General features: G+C 39.6%; 1 protein-coding gene across 3 annotated transcripts in view; it reads right to left on the bottom strand.

Moving 5' to 3' along the window:
- Positions 1-183: 183 nt before the first annotated feature.
- Positions 184-23,575, bottom strand: part of LOC107222497 (neuropeptide-like 1) — a 31,173-nt gene continuing 7,781 nt past the window's right edge. Inside the window, exons 2-4 of one of the 3 annotated variants that reach the window (XM_015661887.2) lie at positions 4,554-5,850; positions 3,580-3,733; positions 184-2,469 (exon numbers count right to left, since the gene is read on the bottom strand). In XM_015661887.2, the coding sequence (XP_015517373.2) occupies positions 2,271-2,469; positions 3,580-3,733; positions 4,554-5,850 (1,650 nt within the window). In that variant the 3' untranslated portion in view covers positions 184-2,270. Of the gene's footprint in view, positions 2,470-3,366; positions 3,734-4,553; positions 5,851-23,575 lie in introns of all 3 variants that reach the window. The other 2 variants (XR_006906425.1, XM_015661889.2) reach the window with 2 other exon arrangements.

Raw genomic sequence — 23,575 nt, 5'->3', positions numbered from 1 at the left:
TCTTTTATTCTGCAGTTCAGAATTATTTACAAAATGGTGTTCACACATCTCAGGTACAATCGTTATAATATACCGTGATGTATCAAAATGCCTTGATTCTTGATCAAGGAGTCACCAAACCGAAGCGAACATATGTAATGTTAATTAATGGGTTTTCAGTGGCTCACTTTTTTTTTCTACGGATCTATGGAAATTTGATGTGTCTCTGATCAACGTATCGTTTGTATATCCTGTCACTCGCGTCGCTAGTCATTGGCACATAAAATTTGCTTCAAAAAGAAACTTGTTCCAGTTTTAATTTCAGAAAAATAGTGAGCCACTGGGAACTCATTAATGAATATTAGCCATACGGCACGAAATACTTCAGAAGTATTTCAGAAACGTCGCTTTTGAGATATGTTATATATTGTGTTTTGCATCCGGTTGGCCGATAAATAATTTTTACCATCAAACGCCTTAATATTCAATCATTCTTTCTGGTTAAAAAATTACTCACTACGAATAACACTAGCTGTAAAGATAACGAAACTTTTCACTCACCGTACGTTGGCAACGCTGCCGGTGTGCAGCGATCGATGGATCAGGTCAAACTTCTGAAGTTACCCTCTGCCAGTCATCTTCCGGTTAAATATGAGCTGCGCACCACACGCTTACTCGTAGATCCACGTCGCATTACTGGCGTGTGGAATACTGTGAAACTGATCGATCGCACACGTTGAAACGTGTAGCCTAGGTAGCGCCATCTGTCTGATTCGGAAATTATAGATGAGATTCGGTGAATAAAAAAAAGTTTCAAGATAATCACTTAGGTGATAGGCCTAAAATTTCGGGACGCAAAAGTCGATTTAAGGCATCGACTGTTGCATCGGTTTGCAAGAAATCCACATGGTCAAAACTCTGTTTCCTGTGGTGACTTTTCAAACTGCTTTCGTACATTCGAGTTTGAATAAAAAGACAATTAATAATACTGCGTTCAAGTTAGATTTAATAGAAATAAACGTGTTTCACAGGTACAATCACGCATTATTATACGTTGTACACGCATGAATATAGGAATGATTATGCGCCTGCATGCGTGTGTAAAATCAAGGATCTAAACGCGCGATATTGAGCTAAACATTGAGAATAATAATTTTAATTTCCAATTCAATATATTTAATATCATTTTATTGTCATTATATTACTCGTATAGTATTATTGTCTAGTTAAACACATATCGTATATAGTATATACGTATATATAATATATATGTATATATATATATATATTATATTTTTTATGTTATAATTATTATTATATTAGTATAATTACATAGTATTGTCATGATTTTAATTCTTGTTTTTCTTTGATTTTTTTTTTTTTTTTTTCTTCAATTATATGTCATCCACAGCAATTTCAGCCGGCGGTATCTCATAGGAAATTTGAGAAAAATTCTCCAATAGAAAACCGCCGTTCCAGCCACCTTATAGCTATATATTTTGATACAGAGTTATGATATTAATTATTCTTTCTACTCTCTTATTATTTTCTTCTTTTACCCTTCTCATATGTATATCACCGCGTTCGGAATGAAGAACAAAACCGCTGCACTCTGTTATTTAGCATGAATAAATGATGAATATAGGATTTCATGGAACAGACTAACAACTAGGGATTTAAATTCTACGATCTACGTCGCAATCAGCATAAATTACAAATCCAACGTTCCGCAAATTTTGCATCCATTTGTTCCTGGTTTTATTTTCTTTCTTCGTGTTTCCTTTTCATGCTGACTTGCTGGAAGAAGTTTGACGAGTATCTTTATTATAGATTCAAACATGATACATCAAAGCACGGGGACGAATTAAAATATCTGGGATTTCGAAGATCGGACGTGAGTCTATAACTTCGGCGAAACATTGCATAGGTACACAGATAATTACTTTTTCTGCTGGAATCCCATAATATAGACGGCTATAAATTTGAATCCGAATAAGTTATATTAGCCAGTACTAAAATTCATCTTCAACAACTTTTGCCAAAAAGCAAGCCAATATTGCAACTACTATACTCCATCGGTTCTGACGAAGGATAAATGCTTCTTCTTCCTTTTCTTCTTCTTCTTCTTCTGCTTCTCGAGTGTTGACAATCCCTCGCGGATCGCATGCTTATCGTAACACGTTAATATAGGTATACCAATAATGACAGTGGGTGATGGGGGTTAATTGATTACTGTTTGCGCGGTATAATCAACGCTGGTATATTGGGGAAAGGGGTGAATATGTTATAATCTATACGGTTCTTGGGGTCGTGTAAAGCTTCTGCAGTAGAAGTTTGTCGACTGCTGGCAAGAGGAGAAATCTCTTGAAACCGTGACGACAATCTCCGAAGTTCTGGGATCTGGAGTAACGGGTCGCGCCGCCGAATCCTAACGTCCTAGACGCCGAGTCGGCGGGGTAGTCGGCCGAGGTCCCATCTGCGGAATTCGCCCTGAAAAACAAAATCCCACCGTTCACAATTTGCCGTATTTTCTGATACGACCAACGACTGCATCTAACAAAATAATGCGGAATATTGACGAATAGAAGCGAAAAAGAGGCGACAAAGAGCCAAAAGTAGGCCAATCGGTGATTCAAACTCAAAGTCAATGTCCATGAAACTTCACAACTCGATTCGAAAACGGCTAGAAATTGTCGAACAACCGAAAATACCTCACGTCGAAGTCTGAATCATGACGTGGCTGATTTTACACCAACATAAATGTCACTTTTGCCAGAAAACCGCGTTTATCCTCGATGATAGTTGGGCTTTAAGCTCGTGCATTTTCTGTTTTCTCTTTCGAGCTTCTATTCCGACACAAAACAAGTACAGTATAGTAAACAGTAAAGAAAACGAATCGATTCAAACCACTTGAATTATTTTATACACATGATTATCACTGTAAGCGTCTTCCATACCGGATCCTATAGAATCCCTTCGATAAATTGAACCGGAAAATCGGAAGCTCCGCTGAAACGTATGAAAAACTTCACACCGAGATTGAATTGGAGGCTTGCCCGCAGCTTCGGATCAGCATCTTTTGGTGCATACCATAAGTTTCAGCGAATCAGCTGCACGGTTACAGAAACTCTGGCTCTTCCCTTATCCGTTACGAAATATACCGAGTACTGCGTTGATTGCGAGGTGAACGTAACGAGGGCTACTGCAACGCGGACTATGTCCGCAACACATTAACATCCATCTCACTACTTGATCTATGTGTACAACGATATTTAATCTAACACTATGTGCGAACTATACGTGTGTGTAATATGTATAACGAACATTTGGAAAAAACATCGAGGAATATGTGAATACAGTACATCGAACAAACGGCTATCGAACTACCGTGAAAGCGGTCGTCCGTTAAAGGTGCGGTGACCGCAATATTGTGCGGTGGGTATGCGGTTGACGTTAGACAAATAGACATAGTGGTGGTGGTAGTGTTAGTAGCAGTGGTGGTGGTGGTATTGAGGGTGACTTCTACGGGACAGAGACACATCGACAGCACATACGAAGAGTTGAGAGAGGACGCGGAGGAGCGTATCCTACTGGGCTGACCTGTTCACCAGGTACCGTGGGGAGCGGGAAAACCTTGCGGATCTGAACGAGGGGAGCCACCCAAGGCGAGCCAGCGCCCCGATGTGCTTCTTCGAGGGTTGCGACATGTAGAAGCTGGCTTCTTCGCCTTCCTGCATCTCCCTGGGGTCCGTTGCTACATGTGCAGATTCATACCCAAGAATTGTTTTTCTTTTTTTCTTTCTTTTTCTTTGCTCTATTATTTGTTTTTCGTTAAATGACAAGTAACGGTTGCCCGTTCTATCAGCCAACAGACTTTCGTCTCACAATCAGTTACGGTCCTGCGCCTTGTTTTCAGTTTGTTATGTAATGCATGAAAAAGCTCACGGTTTAAACGTGTTTATATACAATATAACGGTATTCTTAACGCTGTATAACATTGTATGCATATATAATATATATATGTTAATTATCACTTTTGCAATTGCAATTTAAGTATAGGGAAACCGTTTTCATCGTGTTTTAAACGAGTTTTTGTGAATTAGGGATGAATTTACCGGACCGTTGTCGATTGGCTGAAATAATTACATTATTGCTGGAGATTTTTTGAACGGTTTCTTTTTTCTTCGCCTATATTTTTATTCAGATGGTTGAACAATCGAAGAAACAAGTGTCAAAGACCGTAATTGGAAAAGATGATTTGAGTAGAAATGACAACGAATATTTTCAGTATTATACGCTACTGAATAAAACAATTTTTCTAATGTCCTTTGCGTTTCAATCTCATCGAAATTTATTAAGTATATCCGTACAATGAACTAGAAAAAAATAGAAAAAATTATCAACTGGTAAAATTTTTATGAGACCCATTTAATTTTTTCTGTTCGAAATGGGAGGATAAATATATTGAACCGTTAATTAAAACCAAGAATTATTTGTTGTTTCTTCTTCCCTATATCATGATAATCCTAACCCGTCAATCGATACGCGTCAACGTCCATGAAATAATTACATACCCATGAATCGTTTCTCCGCGTTGGGATAATCGCCTGTAAGTGCCTCGATAAATTCCTCATAATCCAGAACGTTGTTGTTCTGCATAACGGGCAGAGGATACTCGTCAGAGAATTCGATCTGCCGCTTCGGCCTTTTCTCGCCAGCATGCTTGGCGTTCTTCGTTGATTTATTCTTGCCATTGATATCGGTATCGAGCTTGAGCTTCTCGTTATCCCCGGAAATCTTGGCGGCCACCGCCGCGGAGCTGGCCAAAGCTTCCAATTTCCTCTCATTGGCGTCCTCCTCCTTCTTGCGCTGCTCTTCCGGTCTCGGAGCATCCTTCATCCGGCCCTTCGCCCTCCCCTCGATGTTGTCCAACGAGCGTCCGAACCTGTTCTGAGTCGGCAGAGTCCATCCCCTGGCCAGAGCCGCGATATTGCGCTTAAGTCCAACGGGCATATCGCCGTTCCTAACGAGAGCCGCGAGGTTCCGTTTCTCGCCGTAGCTGGGCTGGAAGCGCGGGGCGCTGCCGCGTGAGAAAATGTCCAAATACCGCTTCCCGTATGGCAGACTGTAGTCCCGAGCCAGCGCGGCGATGTTGCGCTTACCCGAGGGCAGCGCGAAGTCACGCGCCAAAGCAGCGACGTTCCGCTTTCCCGACGGCAGCGCGAAGTCGCGAGCCAGCGCGGCGACGTTCCGTTTTCCCGAGCTAGACGGCGGCAGCGCGAAGTCACGAGCCAGCGCAGCTACGTTCCGTTTTCCCGACGGCAGCGCGAAGTCTCGAGCCAGCGCGGCAACGTTGCGCTTCCCGAGCTCCGAGTATCGGTAGAGCGCCTCGAGCTCATCCCTGTTCAACATAGCCGCGGGGCTTCGTTTCTCTTGATCCTCCTCCTCCTCGTCCGCCTTGTCCTGGATGGATATCGGCAGATCACCGTTTTTCGCGAGGGTCGCGATGCTTCGTTTCTCCGAGTCGACTTCGTCCTCCTCTTCCCCCTCATCGGCCTCGTCCATTCTCGATGCTGCCGGCTCCTCGAAGAGCCGCTGAGCACTGGTCATGGCTGCCAGACGACCCCTCGTAGCTGGGTAGCTGAAGAGCTCGAGGTAGACGCCGACCGGAAGGCAGACCTCACCGTCCTCCGCGTCGTCCGTTGACGTAGTCTTAAGGTTAACGAGCTCGTTTCGGTTCTTGGCGTCGAGGATTATCCGCGCCGTTCGCGAGTACGCCGCAAGGTTTGAACTGACTTCCGGCAGGCGTAGCAGGGCGAAGAATGTCTTCCGGGGTAGGCATTGCTCGCCCTCGTCGTCCTGGCACGTCACCTGAAAGCGAAAGAAAATTAATATTTTTCTAGCAGCGGAATTATTCAGGAGGAAGCGAATCAGCGAATCATCGGTACCGGTATCGGCAGCGATATGCTTCTGATCCTGCATCGCATTTACCTACCTACTCGGCGTTAAATTGGACGTTCCGTCGCATGAAATTTACGCCCGGTTTTGACGAACCTCCGGTAAACGACAGGTGAAATTTAGACGAGGATAACCGCACACGGTGTCATGCGTGCTACCGATTTCGCGGTTCGGTTATACCGCGTGACGGCCGGGTTATTATATTGTGGGGAATTAACGGAGCTCGAGGAGTGTGCACCTCACGTGCCCACGTGGCATCGACGCGTCATCGAACTGATGGAACGTCCAGGAACATCGATTTTTGTATGACGAAACTCTCTCATGACAGGATACGTCGGATACAGATATGCGAATTCAAAAAATTTCAACCCCCTTTCTTCCGCCTAGCGTATGAAATCAATTCCACGTGACGTCGATGTTTTAGAGTATAAATTATATTCAATTCGTTACGTGAAATAAAGTTTTGTCCCGATAGGACAGAAATAATTCTTCATATATCGAAATGAAGAACGTACCTACAGAACAGCCACTAGATTTGATGAAGTTACGAAGGACGGATTTCTTCAATATCTAACAAACAAATTCAATATGGCCACCTTCGCTGAATCACTTGCCATTTTCTTTCGGCTGTTAGATTAGTCGTAGCATTCACCAGGCATCGAACGTTGTTTCACACGAAGTTAAGTAATGGCAAGAATATTGTAAGAGCAAATCCACCGTTCGTCAGTTCCTAAAACTGGAAAATTACGTTGATGAAATTGAATCGATCGCAACCAGATGGATTGCCTATCGTAAGGGGCTCATTACATGGACATTGAATGTTCTACTACTGAACAAATAAACGATACAACGGCAAACTGATCCGCAAATAAAAAATTCAAACGATTCATGTATTGTCATATCGCGAAAATTTTACAACTCATTTTATTGTAAGGTCCAAAATGCAGGACGTTGTAAGTTGAAAAGTAATGTGGAAACACGTTTTGAAATGTCATCGGAGTTGCGTTAACGCTCGATCAGCACCACCTGAATTAGATATATAGATACTTTTGCGGGCCAGAACACGCGCACATTATTCCCACATGCGGTTCTCTCTACGTATAGGCTATTCCAGGATTTCTATTTTTAACAAAAATGAAGCAAGTAATCTTTCGTCAAAAGAGAAACAGATCTTGGTTCAATAAATGTTACCCTAGATAACATAATGGAATTTCTGCAAAATTATATCTATTCTTGTTCAAAAATACCTAATTTTTGATGACTTTCAAGTTTCATCAACAAAATTCCTGACACATTTTTATCAGGGTGTATGAAATATTTTGTTTAACATGTCTTCTCGCAGAATAATAATACGTAAAATTGAAAACTTCATTTTCTCAATATTTTCACCTACAATTGAATCTTTACGAAGTAAGTAGAGTTTGAAATTTTCAAACCACCAATGTGAATCAACGTCGAAAATATCTTTTCTCTCAAATTTGATACTATCACATTATCGGTGACCGATCAATTGCGATCATGGAACGCCCCGTATGTTGATAATTATTCAGATATTTGGTATGTTTGCGTAAAGTACACATGGCGCGAGCCAGAAAGACATGAAATGCAAAGTGTTTAGGCGTGTATAAATTGGAGAAGAATTAAATAAACGGACATTTCACCAGTTTGAACATGAGCAGCGTGTAATTTTTTCCGGTTAGTGAAAAACGATCTTTGGCAATAACCGACCGTGCAGAAAAAATAACGTGTATTAAAGCAGCAGACCTGTTGAGTGGTTTTAATCAACTGACATTACCGTCTCTCGAGAAATCCCGGCAATTTCTAGAGGCTGTGAGTTTGTTTGAGTATTTTAATACCTAACCAAGGATGTATAACGCGAATACGTTTACCCATGTAAACGTAATACCCGTCTTATGGTAATTCCCCTAGGTATACCTAAGAAGCTGGGCGTTCGACGTTCTATCTCTTCTTCTTCAGGAAAAAGGAATCCTTTGAAATTCTCGACGAAGTCAAAGAGCGAAAAGTCGTAAGCGGAGTAGCGAGAGAGAGATTAAAAAGAACTGAAACGTCGGAGAGTAAATTGAAAGCTGTTGGAAAAAGAAGGCGGAAAGTGTATATTTTTTACATAATAGGAGAAGCGACGACGCTTGATTTCGAGGTAAAAATTCTTCCCAGGGTATTTTTCCCAATTTATTATCAACTCTTCGTATTATTCGCCATAATTCCCCCCGAATTTGCCGTCGCGAAGCTCCGTCTCAATTACTGTGAAAACCCTGAAAGCCACACGCGCTACAACGTCTGACGGGGCGAATTGACTCGAAGGCAAATTACGCGAACGCGTTATATCACGAGAAACGCGATTTCGCGTTCGCCAAATTTAGTTACATGCAGATAGGCGGGATAATTTCTGCAGGACAAGCGAGGCCGCGTCATCCGTCAATTTGACCAAACTAAATTAGAGAACCGCACGCGAAACTCGCTACAATCTTCGACACTTTCGTTGAATATTTTCCGAAAACCTTCGACGATCATAAACGAAACCCAGTGTAGAGTCGCGAATTCCCCGTTTTACTACCCCTGCAGTTCATTAACTTCAAATGGGTGGAAACTTCTGGATAAGGTGAACATTACAGTGGCCCTGAAATTTCCGCAAGAGAAGTTATTCTAATATGCATGTATGCTACCAAGGTATATATATGTATAGGTATGTATAAACGGGGCTGCCTCGCAATGAAATTTCAAACTGCAGCAGCCACTGCCAACCTTGCTTTACAACTTGTACGGTACTTTAACAGGAAGAAAGAAAAACACAGAAACAATTGTCCACAATCGCCGCGCAAGAAGAGCGACAAAAAGAAGATAAAACAACGTTTGACGAGATGATAATGCGGCGACACTCTAGTAACGCAAGTTTTACCCTGCAACCCATTTCTCCTAACATTCAATATCTGTAGCGAATTTGCGTTTCGTTGAATCGCGATACGTGACAAAAATTTTATCACGTTTCCGTGAGAAACAAAAATTGCAAACGGTAAATAACGCAGATATTGTAAATATTCAATTAAATATAGTGCAAGAGAATTTTCTGCGTTTTCTTAGTAATTTGATGTTTTGAAAAAAAATTTTTCAAACATCTTCAGAGCTGAATTAATCCATCGATTTTTGGTGTCAACTTTTTCATCGCACGATCTAACAAAGAAACTGAGCTCTTGTTCTCGTCCGTCTTTATGATCGCGGCTCATTTTGCACACCTTGGAGAAAAAGTTTGAACAATTTACGCTGGCGGGTCGAAAAAACTAGGAGTAAAAGCAAAGGACAGCAAAAAGTATACAAGAAACGAAAGCTTTGAGAACCGAGAAACAAGAAAGAAAAATCGTCTAACGGTCATGACGTGAATCGTAAATTAATGTCGGTAAACCACGTCGAATAAATTATCTACTCGGTTATCTTGTCGGCGAAGTCTTTTCATTTTTTTTTTTCATTTTTTTTTTTTTTTTTTTCCCACCCTCTCGGTCATTGCGTTATTAATTCATTACTCGAGCTGAAATATTTTCGCTCTCGATAGCGCTGCTCAGTTTTTCAGTACGTTACGAATTTCAATATCTATTTCACGACCACGGGGTGAGAAAAAAAAATCGAAAAGTTGCCTCGAAACAAAAAGATAAGACTCAATTTTACACCGGCTGTTTCGATTCGGAAATTTTTCACACGGCGAATGGGTCTAAAAGTTTGTTCGACATGCACGAATACTCGGTTTTACCTAGACCGGAATTAATTTGAAGGTCCTTTCTCGTCCTTGCGTTTCGCTCACGTCTCATACAGCAAACCCATCCACACACGCACACATTCAGGGGGAATTTCATTTGCTGGGATGTCCCATGCTACCCATACAGTGTTGCTCCGCGTCGGTGATTCAGTCAAGTATAACGGACGTGACGTGCCTCGTTTACCGAATATCTGTTTGCCAGACCATCCGTCCATCCGCCCCAACCCCCCTCCCCTATGCCTTATCGCAGCTTTCCTCGAAATCCTCAAATTGCCCCAAAATGCCACTGACGTGTTTCGAAGGATATTGTATTTGACATAAGATTCAAAATGTATTAAAAAAAAAAAAGACTCTTCGAAATCGAATTCACCATTCGTAAATATTCTTTTAAGCATTGAAATAAAAAAATTTTTGCCTTGTTCGAATTTTTGGAATGAAAAAGAATTTCAAGATCGACCGATTCGATTCTGATTTTCAAGGATTCGAAAATAAATTTTTATTGAAATAGAGTTACACTGATACAGTTAGACAATGCCGCATATCAGAAATTGTTCATCGAAGTTGTTCGCCAAGTTCGAGAAACTTTGAGAAGAAAATTTCGAGATCGGTGAATTTAATTCTAATTTTTCTTCCAGGATTCAAAATAATATTTTTATTAAAACAGAGTTAGACCAACATAGATAGACGATACGGCCTTTCACAAATTGTATCGTCGCCTAACTATACGTAACTGTGTATTTTGTAAGCTTTCTTCACTTTGTACGTCACAATGTTTTTCATTTTAAGAAGGCAAGTTTTTTGTAAGAATAATTGGAAGCTTAATTGCCGTTTTAGTTTAAAAACAACGATAAAACAATTGCTGCATTGAATTTGAATCTGCTATAAATGAAAATCCCGTAATATTTTACGATCAAATTTGTTGAACAGTTGTATTATATAATTTCGTTGCAGTCTGAGTACGAAGTGTCATGTGCATTAAATTCCTACACCCGGAAATTGACGGTGTTTACCGCTTGCGCCAGTGAGCCATTACCAAAACGTGAGATCGACTGCAGAATTCTCAACCAAAACAGAGACGCGAGTTGCGAGTTGTTAAAGCCGATAAAGCGTTTGTTCCGCGGAAATAAGCCTCGTAAATCTGGAAAGTTGTAAATAGCGTCGGGCTTTAAAACTAAACGTTAGCAAAGTTCGCATTACGTTTATACATTATACGAGCGTCGCGTATTATTTACGAGTTTCGATCCCACCTTATACCTATAACAAAGTTCAAGATGGCGATGAAAATCGTTAAACTAAAAACTATATCTCCTCGATCCAGAAATTGAAATCAGACGAATCGCCTGAATTTAAGGTCAATTTAATCATCGTCTGACGTAAATTTCTCACATTACGTGATTTGCTCGAAATTTTTGACCCTCGATATTTTACTCGCAGATTTCCTCGATCACGGCTCATGGTTTCTATTTTTCCTACACCGTCAAACGTTCCGTTGGTTGAGATATAAACTGTGGATCAAGGAGTCAAATTAGCGTGAATAAATCGTGATTCAGGTGAAGAGTGCAACTGTCAGTTTAACCCGAGGCCTCCACTTTCCCATTTCTTCTCTCTCTCTCTCTCTCTCTCTCTCCCTCCGCCGTCTTTCAGGCTCCACTTTCTGTCGGGTTCAGATTCCATTCGGGATTCTGCACGATTTGACGCCAACATACACGGGTTCAATTTTCCGTCGAGCAACTGGTTCCCAGCATACCTCGAAACGGTCTCCGACAAATCTACTGTGACCAGTTAACCCTGCGCTAAAGGACATTCTGAAAGACAGCGTTTTGATTCACCTTCGTCCGCGAGGATACGCAACTTTACCTAATTCGACTTATATTTTCTCCATCTGGATATATTTTACATCGCTTGATTAAACGTTCCTCGAATCAAGCGAACAGTTTCAAGGTGATTCAAAGAGCCTTGATCGATTTGAATAGTTCTCAGTCGATATTTATTTGTTGCTGTTAGGAGAAAAAAAAATTTAATTAAACAGTAAACACCTTGATCCTGAGACATTTTGGCGAATTTAAGTGCGTTTCATTCGAACCACACAAATTACTCAACGAATGTTGCAAATCAGAGAACACAAGTGAATGCATTTGTTTGTAAAAAAATTAATTTCTCCATCAGTGCACTCTCGGTTCAGCAAACCCTCGACATGAGTTATTTGCAGACATGGTCGGGGAACCAAACCGAGCCACTGATCAAACAGCGAAAAGAGTGATCCCCGCAAAAGAACAAAAGTAGCCCACATGCTCTGAAAGACCCTTAGATTTACTTTTCGCACGCGTTTGTCCAACGTCTGCAGTTTGCCAAATGCTACTCGCGTTCGCAGTGTTTGTATAGATCGAGATTGCCCATTGTTTGTTCAAGCACTGAGAAAAATTTCATTTGTGACAGTAGCTAGGAAAATTCAGTGAAACGGGTATCATTGAAAAAACTGTTTGAATATCGTTGGAATTACGAAAAACGAGGTACGCTTAACCATTTTGCGCTATCGTCGATCCTTTTTTAGCAATTGCAACGCAAAATCAGTTTCTGAAGTTTACTCTACTTTTTTAGTTAAACAAGGCTTCAACGTCAATTTATCGTTGCACAAGCATTAAATTTTCGCAACAGTTGCAAGAAAATATAGCAACAGTGATCGTAATGAAAAAGAACAGTAACGGATACCAGACTTTCCGGCAACAGCTAGAAAACTAATTCTCATTTTCTACCTAGAACTATATTTTTCGATTGTGGTAAAACATGAAAATAGTTGTTCAGAAAATAATAACTCCGAATTGCGCCCATTCCGATTCACCGATTCCTCTTCATCATTCACGGAATATATAATGCGGAAAATCCCATTCCGAAGAAAATAGTCGCAACGCGTCTAACGAAACCAAGCTTTCGCTAAAAAGGTTGTATCTCATTCCAAGTCCGATAGTGACGTAATACTCGGTCGGTAATATTTTTTATCTAGAGACTAAACTTGGAAAGTGAACAATTCAACGGATATGGCGGTAGAAACGAGAAAATTGAATAACGATTAAGTAGTTACATTAAATAGCACAGCAATAAAAATCAAAAAATAATAATAATAATATCGAAGCGGCGCAAAAGCTTAACCTGATTGATGTTTGGTTATATAATCCCGATGATGCAGGGAAACGATCAACGAGATGAGAATAAGTGTGACGAAACGTGACCTTTCGTTTAAAAGTCAGCTTAAGCACATCGACGATACAATACGGTCCGAAAATCTCCCTCCCTAAAATTCTGAACTCAGTCACAATCAGAGGATGGGGGCTAATTAAATCGCCGATTGACGCCGCTTTGCGAAGGGAGAAGGGCCCATGTTTCCCGGACAACAGCTGCTGTACTCCACCGCTTCCATGTTCGTGTCCCAAACGCCAACCGCAGGTCCTTAAGAGGATGCTATAGTTCCTCGTTACCGACCGAGTAAAATTTCGCTCATTTTTACGATTAGCCACGCTTAAGCATCGCTGACGAAACAGAAATATTCCGAATATAGTGACGTTCTACATTCAATGCCGAACAAATATTTCAGACGAATTATTTCTTACGTTGCGAGAATAACGTCAGAAAATTCAGTATTCCTGCAATAAATTGTAATTCAATTGCAGTAATACATTTTTTGGCTCAATTGTTGCGAAAAACAAAACTTTTTATCAGCGTGAAAAAACATACTTTTTATTAATTTTATACTGAGAGAATCGTACATTTCGTACGGTTCGCGAGCTGTTCGAAATATTCTAATTACTAAAGAAAGCTTAGAAATCGATGTTTTTAATTTCAAATCACATCGAAATGGTTTAAAGTATGATGGATTTGTTCGCTTTTAGTCTACGAGGGTTCGTTTTACTCGGAGGACTATTTTCTACAAATTATCCGGTACGAATTATAATTTTGATGTTTTTTTTTTTTTGCAATCTACGAATACAATAATTCAGACATCTAAATACAACGTACGACTATAATCTCGCGATTAAGAAATAACAGAGAGTTTCGATTTTTGGTTTTGACCAAAATGATTAAGTAACGGTCAATAAACGGGAATCGGAGTAGAAGAATAAGACGACAAGAGCTGAGAAAATCGAAGGCGTGAGAGGAGCGTTGATGTTAAAGCTTCACATTTGCGGGGCACAAAGAGCTCGTGTTTGTGATATCTGAGAATATACCTAGCCGGAGAACCGACCTCCGGACAATGAGAACGAAAATACAAACGTAGAGAGAAAGATGAGAGCTTTTGTCTGTGCGGCGAAGAGTTGAAAGCACGACGAACGGATTTAGACGGTTGTACAAAAGCTCCGTGCAGAGGCAACGACGATCATGGTATTATTACTCGATTCGCGTCACGTCTATAATAGGTATGGTTATATAATGTAAAAGAGCTCGTTCCGACAAAACGCCGGAGCAGAATTAGGGCGGGGAATAAAGGCGGAAGCTACTTACCAATATTTTTACTTCCGATTTCACCCGATCTCCGCCCCTCGAACGGTGATCGCAAAAGCTGGTCCTGCCAGCATTGCACAAAGCTCGCTTGGTCTATTGATAAAAATGATCATTTTACCCGCTCCGCAGAAAATCAAATTCCCATTGTCATATCGCTCGGCTCTCGATTCTCTGGGAGAAAATTACCGGGCTCTTTCACCCATGGATGGCAATTATTGATCTACTTCGCGAGTGCAGCGTGAAAATTATTTCTACTTCGTTTCTGTTTCGTGAACTTTAACGAGCTCCGCATTTTACAAGAGTTGGGAATTTTTATTCGATGTTCGAGACGGTGTGAATACTTTTACTTTTAGTCAAGTTAAGAAATCAAACTTTTACGATGCGACAAAGTTTCGAATGCTTGGAAACCAGGCGGCTCAAAGTTCCAAAATTCAGGTTACGATAGAGCAAAGTTCTGAAAAATAAGGTTTCGATGGAGTAAAATTACGAAAATTAAAATTTACTCACAGAGCACAGTTTACTGAACGAGTGGCTGTGGAAAATCAGGAAAAATCGAAAATCAGGATTACCAGAATTCCGAACGTAAAACTATCGAAAATCCAAAACAAAGAAACATCAAGGTGGTGAAATTTCATCAAGTTCACTTTCGGAACTTTGAGCGTCGGATTTCGAACCGTTCGAAACTTTGATGTTTCGTGACAGTTTGATTTCTTGACTTTAGGATTCGCCACCAAAATAATTCCGAATTTGGCGCTGTCAGAGCTTTTTAAATTTGACATTTCAACCGCATCCCAAATTACGACGACGGATTTTTTACGCAAAGGTAACTTGCTACGATAACTGTACAACAATACGATCAAATTTCCGGAAAAGTCTAAAGTAAATTCTAGTCTCTTCACCTTCACCCCTATCACAACCTTCGAATTACTAATTTCCGAAAACCGATTCTCTCGGTTAAGTTTGAGGGTAACTCTGGTTTCCGGAACTCTGGGTCAATTATCGAAATAGCGAGTTTCGGAAACGAGGCGTGAATGAAAAGCGGGAAAGCATCGGACGAAGAAAGACATCCGGAGGACTTGTTGTTCGCGGTTTGCGTGGGAGGATGAGACTCTCCCTTTTCGTGTCGCTGCCTATAACAAAAGCCGCGAAATCCTCTCTTCGCACTGTAGTTTCACCTCCAAGGTACGTGTATAAATACACACTCCGATACATGCCAAATTTCCCGTCCATCGATTTTCCGCGTGACGGAAAACGAAAGAAACTTGGGAACATGTTTTCAATCCCACGCGTCTCACGGGACCGGGATGTAAGATCACGCGACAAAGCTTCCGGATTTTCCGGCCAAATACGCGATTTCATACAGGTAGGAAAAATCTGATATCCACACCCTGACGACAGGATTACTTGCCTTTCTTCCTCCGCGTCCTTTTGTTTTTATTTGTTTTCTATTTCCCGGCCAGATCAAGAAACGAATGACACGTGTTACAAGCGCTTAAACTCGCAATATCTTCGATCGAAACCCGTCAGAATTACGAAATCACGTGGTCGGTGAGACGAATAAATTTTCCCCCAATGCGACGTGCCTGAGCAAACACGCGTTATACACATGCGTGTAGAAAATCTACGCGAATGGATTTAGCGGGATTCGAACCGCGGTAGGAATTTTCTGAGGTCTTTAAAGTAGATCCGGGTAATAAATCAGATTTCCCGGTGTACGGGTGTTCGCGTATAAATACGACGAGCTTCAGCCCCCGACTGATTATATTTCGACTACCCTGCAGAACGTGGATAAAATTCAGATGTGGGTACTTGTTGGTAATTGAAAAATTTACCGTGATGTGGGTTTGAGTGATGGTTGAATTAATCGTCACGCGAAAAACTGGACAACCCGTCACGTACAGACAATGACTAGAGTTTGCAATACTGTTGAAAAGGAGATACAGCGTGAAATAATATCGGAAAATGCAGGAGAGTTTCCTCGAATCGATCGCGTGAGTGATTTAATTTTAAAGTTATACGTTTTAACGAAGCAGGAAACAAAGCTTAGCGGTTTATTTCTATTTAACAATCATAGTTACGGAAAGGATAAAATTTTGAAGATGTGCGGAAATTCTCGGAGTCTATAAAGTCCCAAGTTTGAATAAGCTCCTAGGATTTCCATTCGAACTTTCAATCGCAGAAATTTCGATACGGTTGAGTTTTATTTTATTTTTTTTAACAGAATTCATTCAATTCTACCGAAACAATTTAATTTTTGCAAAGTCAATTTCACCGTTTCGTAAAAATTGGGAAAGCGGACAATTGAAAAAATGGATTTTGAGGATTGAACCCGAAGTTTAAATCGTAAATATTTACAAATCGAGTAAAACACCGGAGCTATTTTTTGTACCTAAAATTTTAATTGGTTCAAATTAGTTTATTTCTGCGAGCATCGCACGAATATCTGACGTTATAACAAGGTTTTGGTTTGTTTCTATTAACATGATCGAAAACCACTCAGTGTTGTAATGAACTTTACAATTAATCGGGGCTGCGCGATCATAATTAAATTTACCTCGCATAGACGGAGGTTCGAATGACCTTCGACGTTTGGATGCAGCCGAAGAAATTTATCGTGGAATTATAATCTCGGAAAATTGGGTTTGTAATATTGTTTTTCTTCCGAAAAAATTAAGTCTCGTCGAATATCTGAAATATTTCCACGAAATTATTGAACTTGATTATTACTTTTCGCGAGGAATTTCATCCCTCGCGGCTTTGGAAATCGGGAAATTCGAATCAGTCCTGAGGGCTGAGAAGTTGTTCGATCAAATCAAGAAAAAAAAAACAGTGATAAAGGTGCCAGAAATTCAATCGAAAAGGAACGGTAAAAATACGTGAAGAGAAAAAACAAATGAAAACTTTTCCCTTTGAAAATCCTCGAACAAAATAAATCCAACGGGTGTTATTTGAGTGTGATATTCCTTCGGTTTCAAGGGTTCGAAACTAGAGACAATATATCCGCAAATTTACCCCTCAAACATGTTTCTCATGGTGTATAATACACGTGGTATTAATACTGCAAGATCTCTCCGCGGGATTAGATTTACAAAGTTTCAAATTGCTCCTAATTATTTTACTCATTCAAGTTTCAACTTATTCGGCAGACAACAATTCTGTTTCTGAGAATAATCACAGCGTATAGAATCCACGTGAGGGGTTCATTGAAACTGGAAAGCCGGAATAATCGGGATATTCTCCTCGCCTTATCCCAGCATCTGATGAATAGATGTTCAATATCGTTCCATCTGATCGGTTGAGCGCATCAGCGAATAATCGGAGAAAACCTCACGAACATATTCATTGTAAAAGAGATTTTGTTGAATCGGTTTCTCGCAAACGAGAGATGAACGAAATATATGTATATAATATATTCGAGTGCAATCTTAACGTCTTGTTTCGAGTCTGTGAAAATTGTACCTACTCGAACCGGTCGAAACTAGTAGAAACTACGAGTTGAGTAAGAATAATTAATATTACTAATCTAGCTAATTTAAACTTTACGTACATATTTCATAAAATTATGACTTACTTACGTTCAAACTTAAAATTGAATAACACGATAAAATGAAGGTTAATTTTATTTCATATGGAAAAAAATTATCTGTAGAAAGGAAGAAGACTTTCTTTTGTAACACACGTTGCTTCAACTTGTATGAAATTGCGATTCGAATTCGAGCAGCAAGAGTCAGGTTTTTTTCGCGTCAGATAAGCCGACAGATTTTCACTTTCTCCTTTCTCTCTTTCGTCCGAGTGTGAATTTTTTTTCCTCTGACAACAAGTCACGCAAAATCTCCGGAGTTTGTTGCAAATATAAGACGTCCGGATTCGAATATCCGTGCTTAAATTTCAGCCTATCACAATGTTATTCATTGTATGCACAGTATACAAAAATCTGATTCTGTGATACACCAAGCGCCTTATAACCGCTCGAAAAAATCGCTGGGTATTTGAGATTTCGTTGAATCTGCACTTCTTTGACGTAGCGGGGAATAAGTTTATTGAAAGGAAACGTAAAGATACATTTTTTCGTGTCTGTCAATCTGTATTGCATGATGTGAAAATATTCGGAAGTTTTCGTCACGGATTAAACTGGATTTAGAAATAAAGGAGCCCGCTGAAAAACAATGAAGTCGCTAATTTTTACGACGCATTGAACTTCATTCGAGATAAATTCAAATTTGTACAGAAGAATCGAATGGAAATGAACACAGAAACTAATGAATAGCCTTACAATTCAAACATAACAAAGTGGAAAGTACTTGAATTTTTCTTAAACACACATATAAAGCAATGGAATGAATAATTTGAATTGATTTTCGTACCATAAAATGATTTTTCTGAGTGAGTTTTTTGGACTGGCAGACATATTGAAATCACTCTGTTTTAACTCGATTCATTCTCTTTTCCTTTTAATCCAGTTGAAATATTTCTGAATTAAAAATATTCGGGATACGGCTGCATATTTGTGCAGAGGAATTTTCGACCCTGAGGAACTCAAGTCTGAAGTCATTTTTGAGCTGCGTAGCCGGCGTTGCGAGAAAACAGCAAAAACTTGACGTTTTTTGCGTTTTCCTTAAAAACCGCTATCGCTAGATGAAAAATGACTTGACCATCGTGTAGTGCGAAAATTCTACATCGAATTATAACCTCATATGTCGGAAACGGAGTCGTATTAACAAATTTAGAAAAGAGGAATTCTACTTATCGACGGCATCTGGGGAATTTTGGTGATTCAATTTCTTTTTTCATAATTCGTCATTTTTCATCTATCGATGGCGGTTTTTAAGGAAAACGTGAAAAACGTCATATTTTTGCTGTTTTCTCAAAACGCCGGATACGCAGCTAAAAAATGACGTCAGATTTGAATTCCTGACTGTCAAAAACTCGTCTGCACGAAAATGCAGCCACATCCTGAATGTTTTCACTACTTTGACTGGACTACTAAACCCGGACTCTCCATCGCCGCAGATTAAATCTGGATGAAAAATTTCTTTCCAAAATACACGGCTTATCGCTCAGCACAGGATCGTAATTAACAATACGCGAGAACTTGGCGCGTGGATACCGAGTCCTTTGAATCTCCTTATTCAACCGCGATTGCATTTCTGATCTGATTACATGGGCTCGAATTAATTTGGAACAGCAGGCAAATCCACCCAGGGGTTGACATAATACGTCGAGTCGGAGACGGGGGAAGAATTTTTATTTCGAGAAATACCCGAGTCCCGATCCTTGACAGAAACTTTCTCTAAACTCCGGATTATCACCCGCCGTTGTCCGTTCTCCGCTTGACAGGCCCGATCCTTCGACTGAGGCTGCATGTTCACTTCGAGAATAAAAAAGGAGAAAAGTATTTCCAAGCTCGCGAAGAATTCCATTAGCGGAAAGTTCCGAGGGAACCTGAAAAGCGCTTGTATAAAGTATTGAAAAATTCGGGACACGCGGATTTATTCGGTAACTGGGTAATCTTCACGAAAAATCGCCCTGTCGATAATGCCTCGGCGATTTCTGTGAAACTGATCTCTGAGCCTCCAATAATTATAAAAATGTAGATAATCGGAAAATGTCGCCGAGATATAGTAAAAAAAAAAAAAAAATGTAGAACAATTGTTAGAAAGACGTTTGAGAGAAGGTCAGAATTATTTTTACATAGAATGATAATGTTTTTTCCGTTTTTACAGATGTGCTTAATTCCTTCTTCACTTCGTCCAACTCTCTTACAAGCGCGATTAGATATACATTAACGTTCCGTTCTGTTCGGTTCCGTTCTTCGAATAGCTCGAGGTGTTTTCACCCAGCCCGCTGTGCAGCTTTTCACAAAAAGCCCCAGCTGCCAATCCTCGAGATAAAATTTCTCGGTATGTTCCTTACACAGACGCGGCTCTACCAGGAGTAGGAAATTACTGATCGGAGATACAAGACAGAGAAATAAGAAGAAAGAGAGAGAGCGAGAAGCTTCGTGGTTGAGTAGACTGGAGAAATCCTCGCTCCATCATATTATCAAGGACTTGATCTCATCGTCAAGATTAAGTCCCAACAACCGACCTCCAATTCAGTTCTTATACAAATTTCATCCCTACGAATGTTTCAACAAATTATATTTTGTGCCCTTAAGCTAGTCTAAGGATGGATATTGTTCCAAGGATAATTTACATAGAATTAAGTTTTCGGTCAGGATATTTTTTTTTTTCTTTGGTTAGGTTATTATACCGTGCAATCGCTCAATGATCTCGTTAAATTTCATCACGAAAAAAAAAAAAACATAGGACATACCGTTGACGGAATAAATTTTCTAAGGAATTAGCGAATCTCTTGGAAAATCAGCTGCTGCGAGCAACTTTCAATCCGATATCGACATAAAATACTAAAACTATGGTTTGGCATTAAAAACGAACCAGACACTGAGATTTTTTGTGACAATCGTAGGTGAAATAATTGACAGACACATCCTTTCGTAAATTCTATAGTAAAAGCTTTTACGAATTTATACCTAATGTGAAATATTTCTAATCTCAAGAAACTCTCAGTATTGTAGTTTTCTTTCATTCCTGCTGTAATTTTGTAATATTTAACTTTGCTTTCGTGAAACTCTACTGCAATCCTGTAGAATTGTTGTTTATTTTTTTTTTTTTTTTTCATTTCAACGATCTCCAGAAATTTTTGGTCATTATTTGAATTATGGAATAGCAAAAATTTTTTGGAACTTTTCAACGGTTTTTTTAATCAAATTATTTCGCCCGCAGGGTATAAGGGTGAGTTTCTCTTATTGAGAGAACCGGCAGAACTTCTTTCAAAAAAACATTAACACAGTAAAAAAATCGCCTTATTACTCGACCAAAATTTATTTCACATCAAAATAATGTTTGGAAAAAAATAATTTCGTTACAAGGATTTTCCCACACGGATGTCCAATTCATCCTTTCGATGCCTGATATCCTTTAATTAAAAACAAATTGACGAAATTTTCATCAACGAAAATTCCTTAACTTGTGAAAAATGACTTGGTTAAAATATTTTGCTTTCCAATTCTCCATCTTCGTAAGTTAAGAAATGGTTTACAGTATAGGATACAAGGCATCGAAAAGACGAATCGGGTTTATCGGTGTGAGAAAATCCTTGCGACACAATTTTTTATTCCAATTATTTCCCGAACGTGAAACGAATTTTGATTAAGAAATAAATCCGTTTTCAACTGTGTTAATTTTCTCCTATCTCGCCTTAATTCCGCACGCGTACCAATTGAGGCAACGAAACGAGGGCAATTCAGATCCGATATTGATCCATGGCCGAACAATTGTTCAGAGAGTATCGCCTCGGGTTCAAACTGCTTGTAAATCGGTTTTCCATTGCATGCGTATAACGGGGGTCACATGTAAGGTATAATGCACCTTGTTCCTGCGTCCCATTGTCCTTAAATTGATCGAGTCTACGCGCATGCATAGAGGTGTATGCACTCTGCTCTGGTGAGAAACGCGAACAAAAGCTGCGTGCGCTACCCGATACCGGAAGCTGCCTGGCACGCGTCATGTTCGCATCACAAAAGCTCGGCGAACGGTGGCAACCCTTTCACTCAGTGACACGTTATTGCGCCGAGTCGATTTTTCTAACAAGATTTTCTGATGAATCTGTAATCGAATTTCAAAAATTCAAGATGGCGAATCCGATGTGGCGGAACCGATATGGCGAACGAAAATCTCAAATTTGATCGAATCCGGTCAAAAAACTCTGTGCAGAGACTTTCGGGCTCGCTGATTGAACTCGCCAAACTGAATTTTTATAATCTAATTTCAGATTCGTGATCAGCGACTCCAATAACCCCTGGACAGTGTTTTTTCTAAAAATTCGATCGTATTTGGAATTTTTGTCCGCCATATTGGATCCGTTATCTTGAAATTTTTAAATTTGAGTTCAGATTCGTAATCAGCGACCCCAAACAATTATAAGTTATGTAAAAAAAAGCATATGTGTGGATTGGCAACTTTTTCGGAAATGAATTAATCCTTTAATTTTCACGATTTTTTTCAATCAATTTATTTCTAACAATAATAATTTACAATATATCGCAAAAGTAAGAGGGATGAAACCGCGGAAACACGGAATTGCAAGATAGATGAGAGGAGAAATTTGTATTCTCCTCGCGTGTCGCCACGCATAGCGTATATGTATAGGGCATTCCGTGCCAACTCAATCTCTCCAAGTCCGACCCTTGACCTCTCTGATTTGGCTAACGATTTTTTACACGATTGTTTTGACTCTCAAACGGCATTAAATATTTTTCAATGTTTTCTTCAAAATATTGCGAATCGATTCGAACTATCTAAAATTTTTAATAACGAACATATTGATGAACACAATTTAAAAATTTGGAATAGATCAAAAAAATCCTTCGTCGGGTATCGAAATTTGACTGACTAACTGAAAAAATTTAAAGAAAATCGATAAATGATCGAAAGAAGTAAGATGTGTTTTTTATTTGGCATGAAATGCCCCATATACATGTATACTTGTATTATATATAACGTTGAAAGATATTAATGGTTTGTAAAAGAAGAAAGTTTTAAATATTGCTGGACGGCTTTGCATCCTGCAGGACAACCAGAATTCATAAAAAAAAAGCTCTAATTTATATGCAACTGCACGAACCCAGCTGCTTTTGTGTAACGTAGAAGCGCTTACACGCTTGCAGAATCATGGAAACAACGGATTTTTGCTGAATTTTGTTTGCGCTTGAAACATTTACATGCGTACAATATGACTCTGAGCTTCCGTTAAGCTTTGGTGGCAGCTAAAAATTGTAGAATGTTAAATCATCTGTGGATGACTTTCGTTCTTGGAAACTTGATTCTGGCTTTCGCTTTTCACAATTTGTAGTCAAGTAAAACGACCAATGAGACACTAAATTCTCGATCAATTATTAATATTCTTTCAAGCACCGAAAGGATTGAACAAATTGATTTCAACGATCGTTAAACAAACATTGCGAATATTTTCTCAAAAACAGAATTCTCTCCGACGGAAATGAATTTTTTCTAAAACGACAACTGAACGAAAAATGACTCTGTCACGAAAAAGTTCTATTTCGGAAGAAAAAAAAAGCTCACCCGGCAAACGTTAAAGTTCGCTCTGTAAATAGAACGCATCAATTTTGTTTGAAAATAAAATACGTGCCGAGTTTATAACGCGGAAAAAGCTCGACGACGAGAGAAAACTTTTTCACGCAAGAGTTTGTATTACGAGAATTTCAAAAAATTATACCTAAATTTGGTTCACCGTTGAACGAAGAATTTCACCAACGACTTTCGCATCGCGGAATTCGCTTCTGGCACAGAAACCGAT

The sequence above is a fragment of the Neodiprion lecontei genome, chromosome 1 (genome assembly GCF_021901455.1).
Source record: "Neodiprion lecontei isolate iyNeoLeco1 chromosome 1, iyNeoLeco1.1, whole genome shotgun sequence".
NCBI lineage: Eukaryota > Metazoa > Arthropoda > Insecta > Hymenoptera > Diprionidae > Neodiprion > Neodiprion lecontei.
The sequence above is the reverse complement of the archived record's forward strand: the minus strand, read 5'-3'. Positions and strand labels throughout refer to the sequence as shown.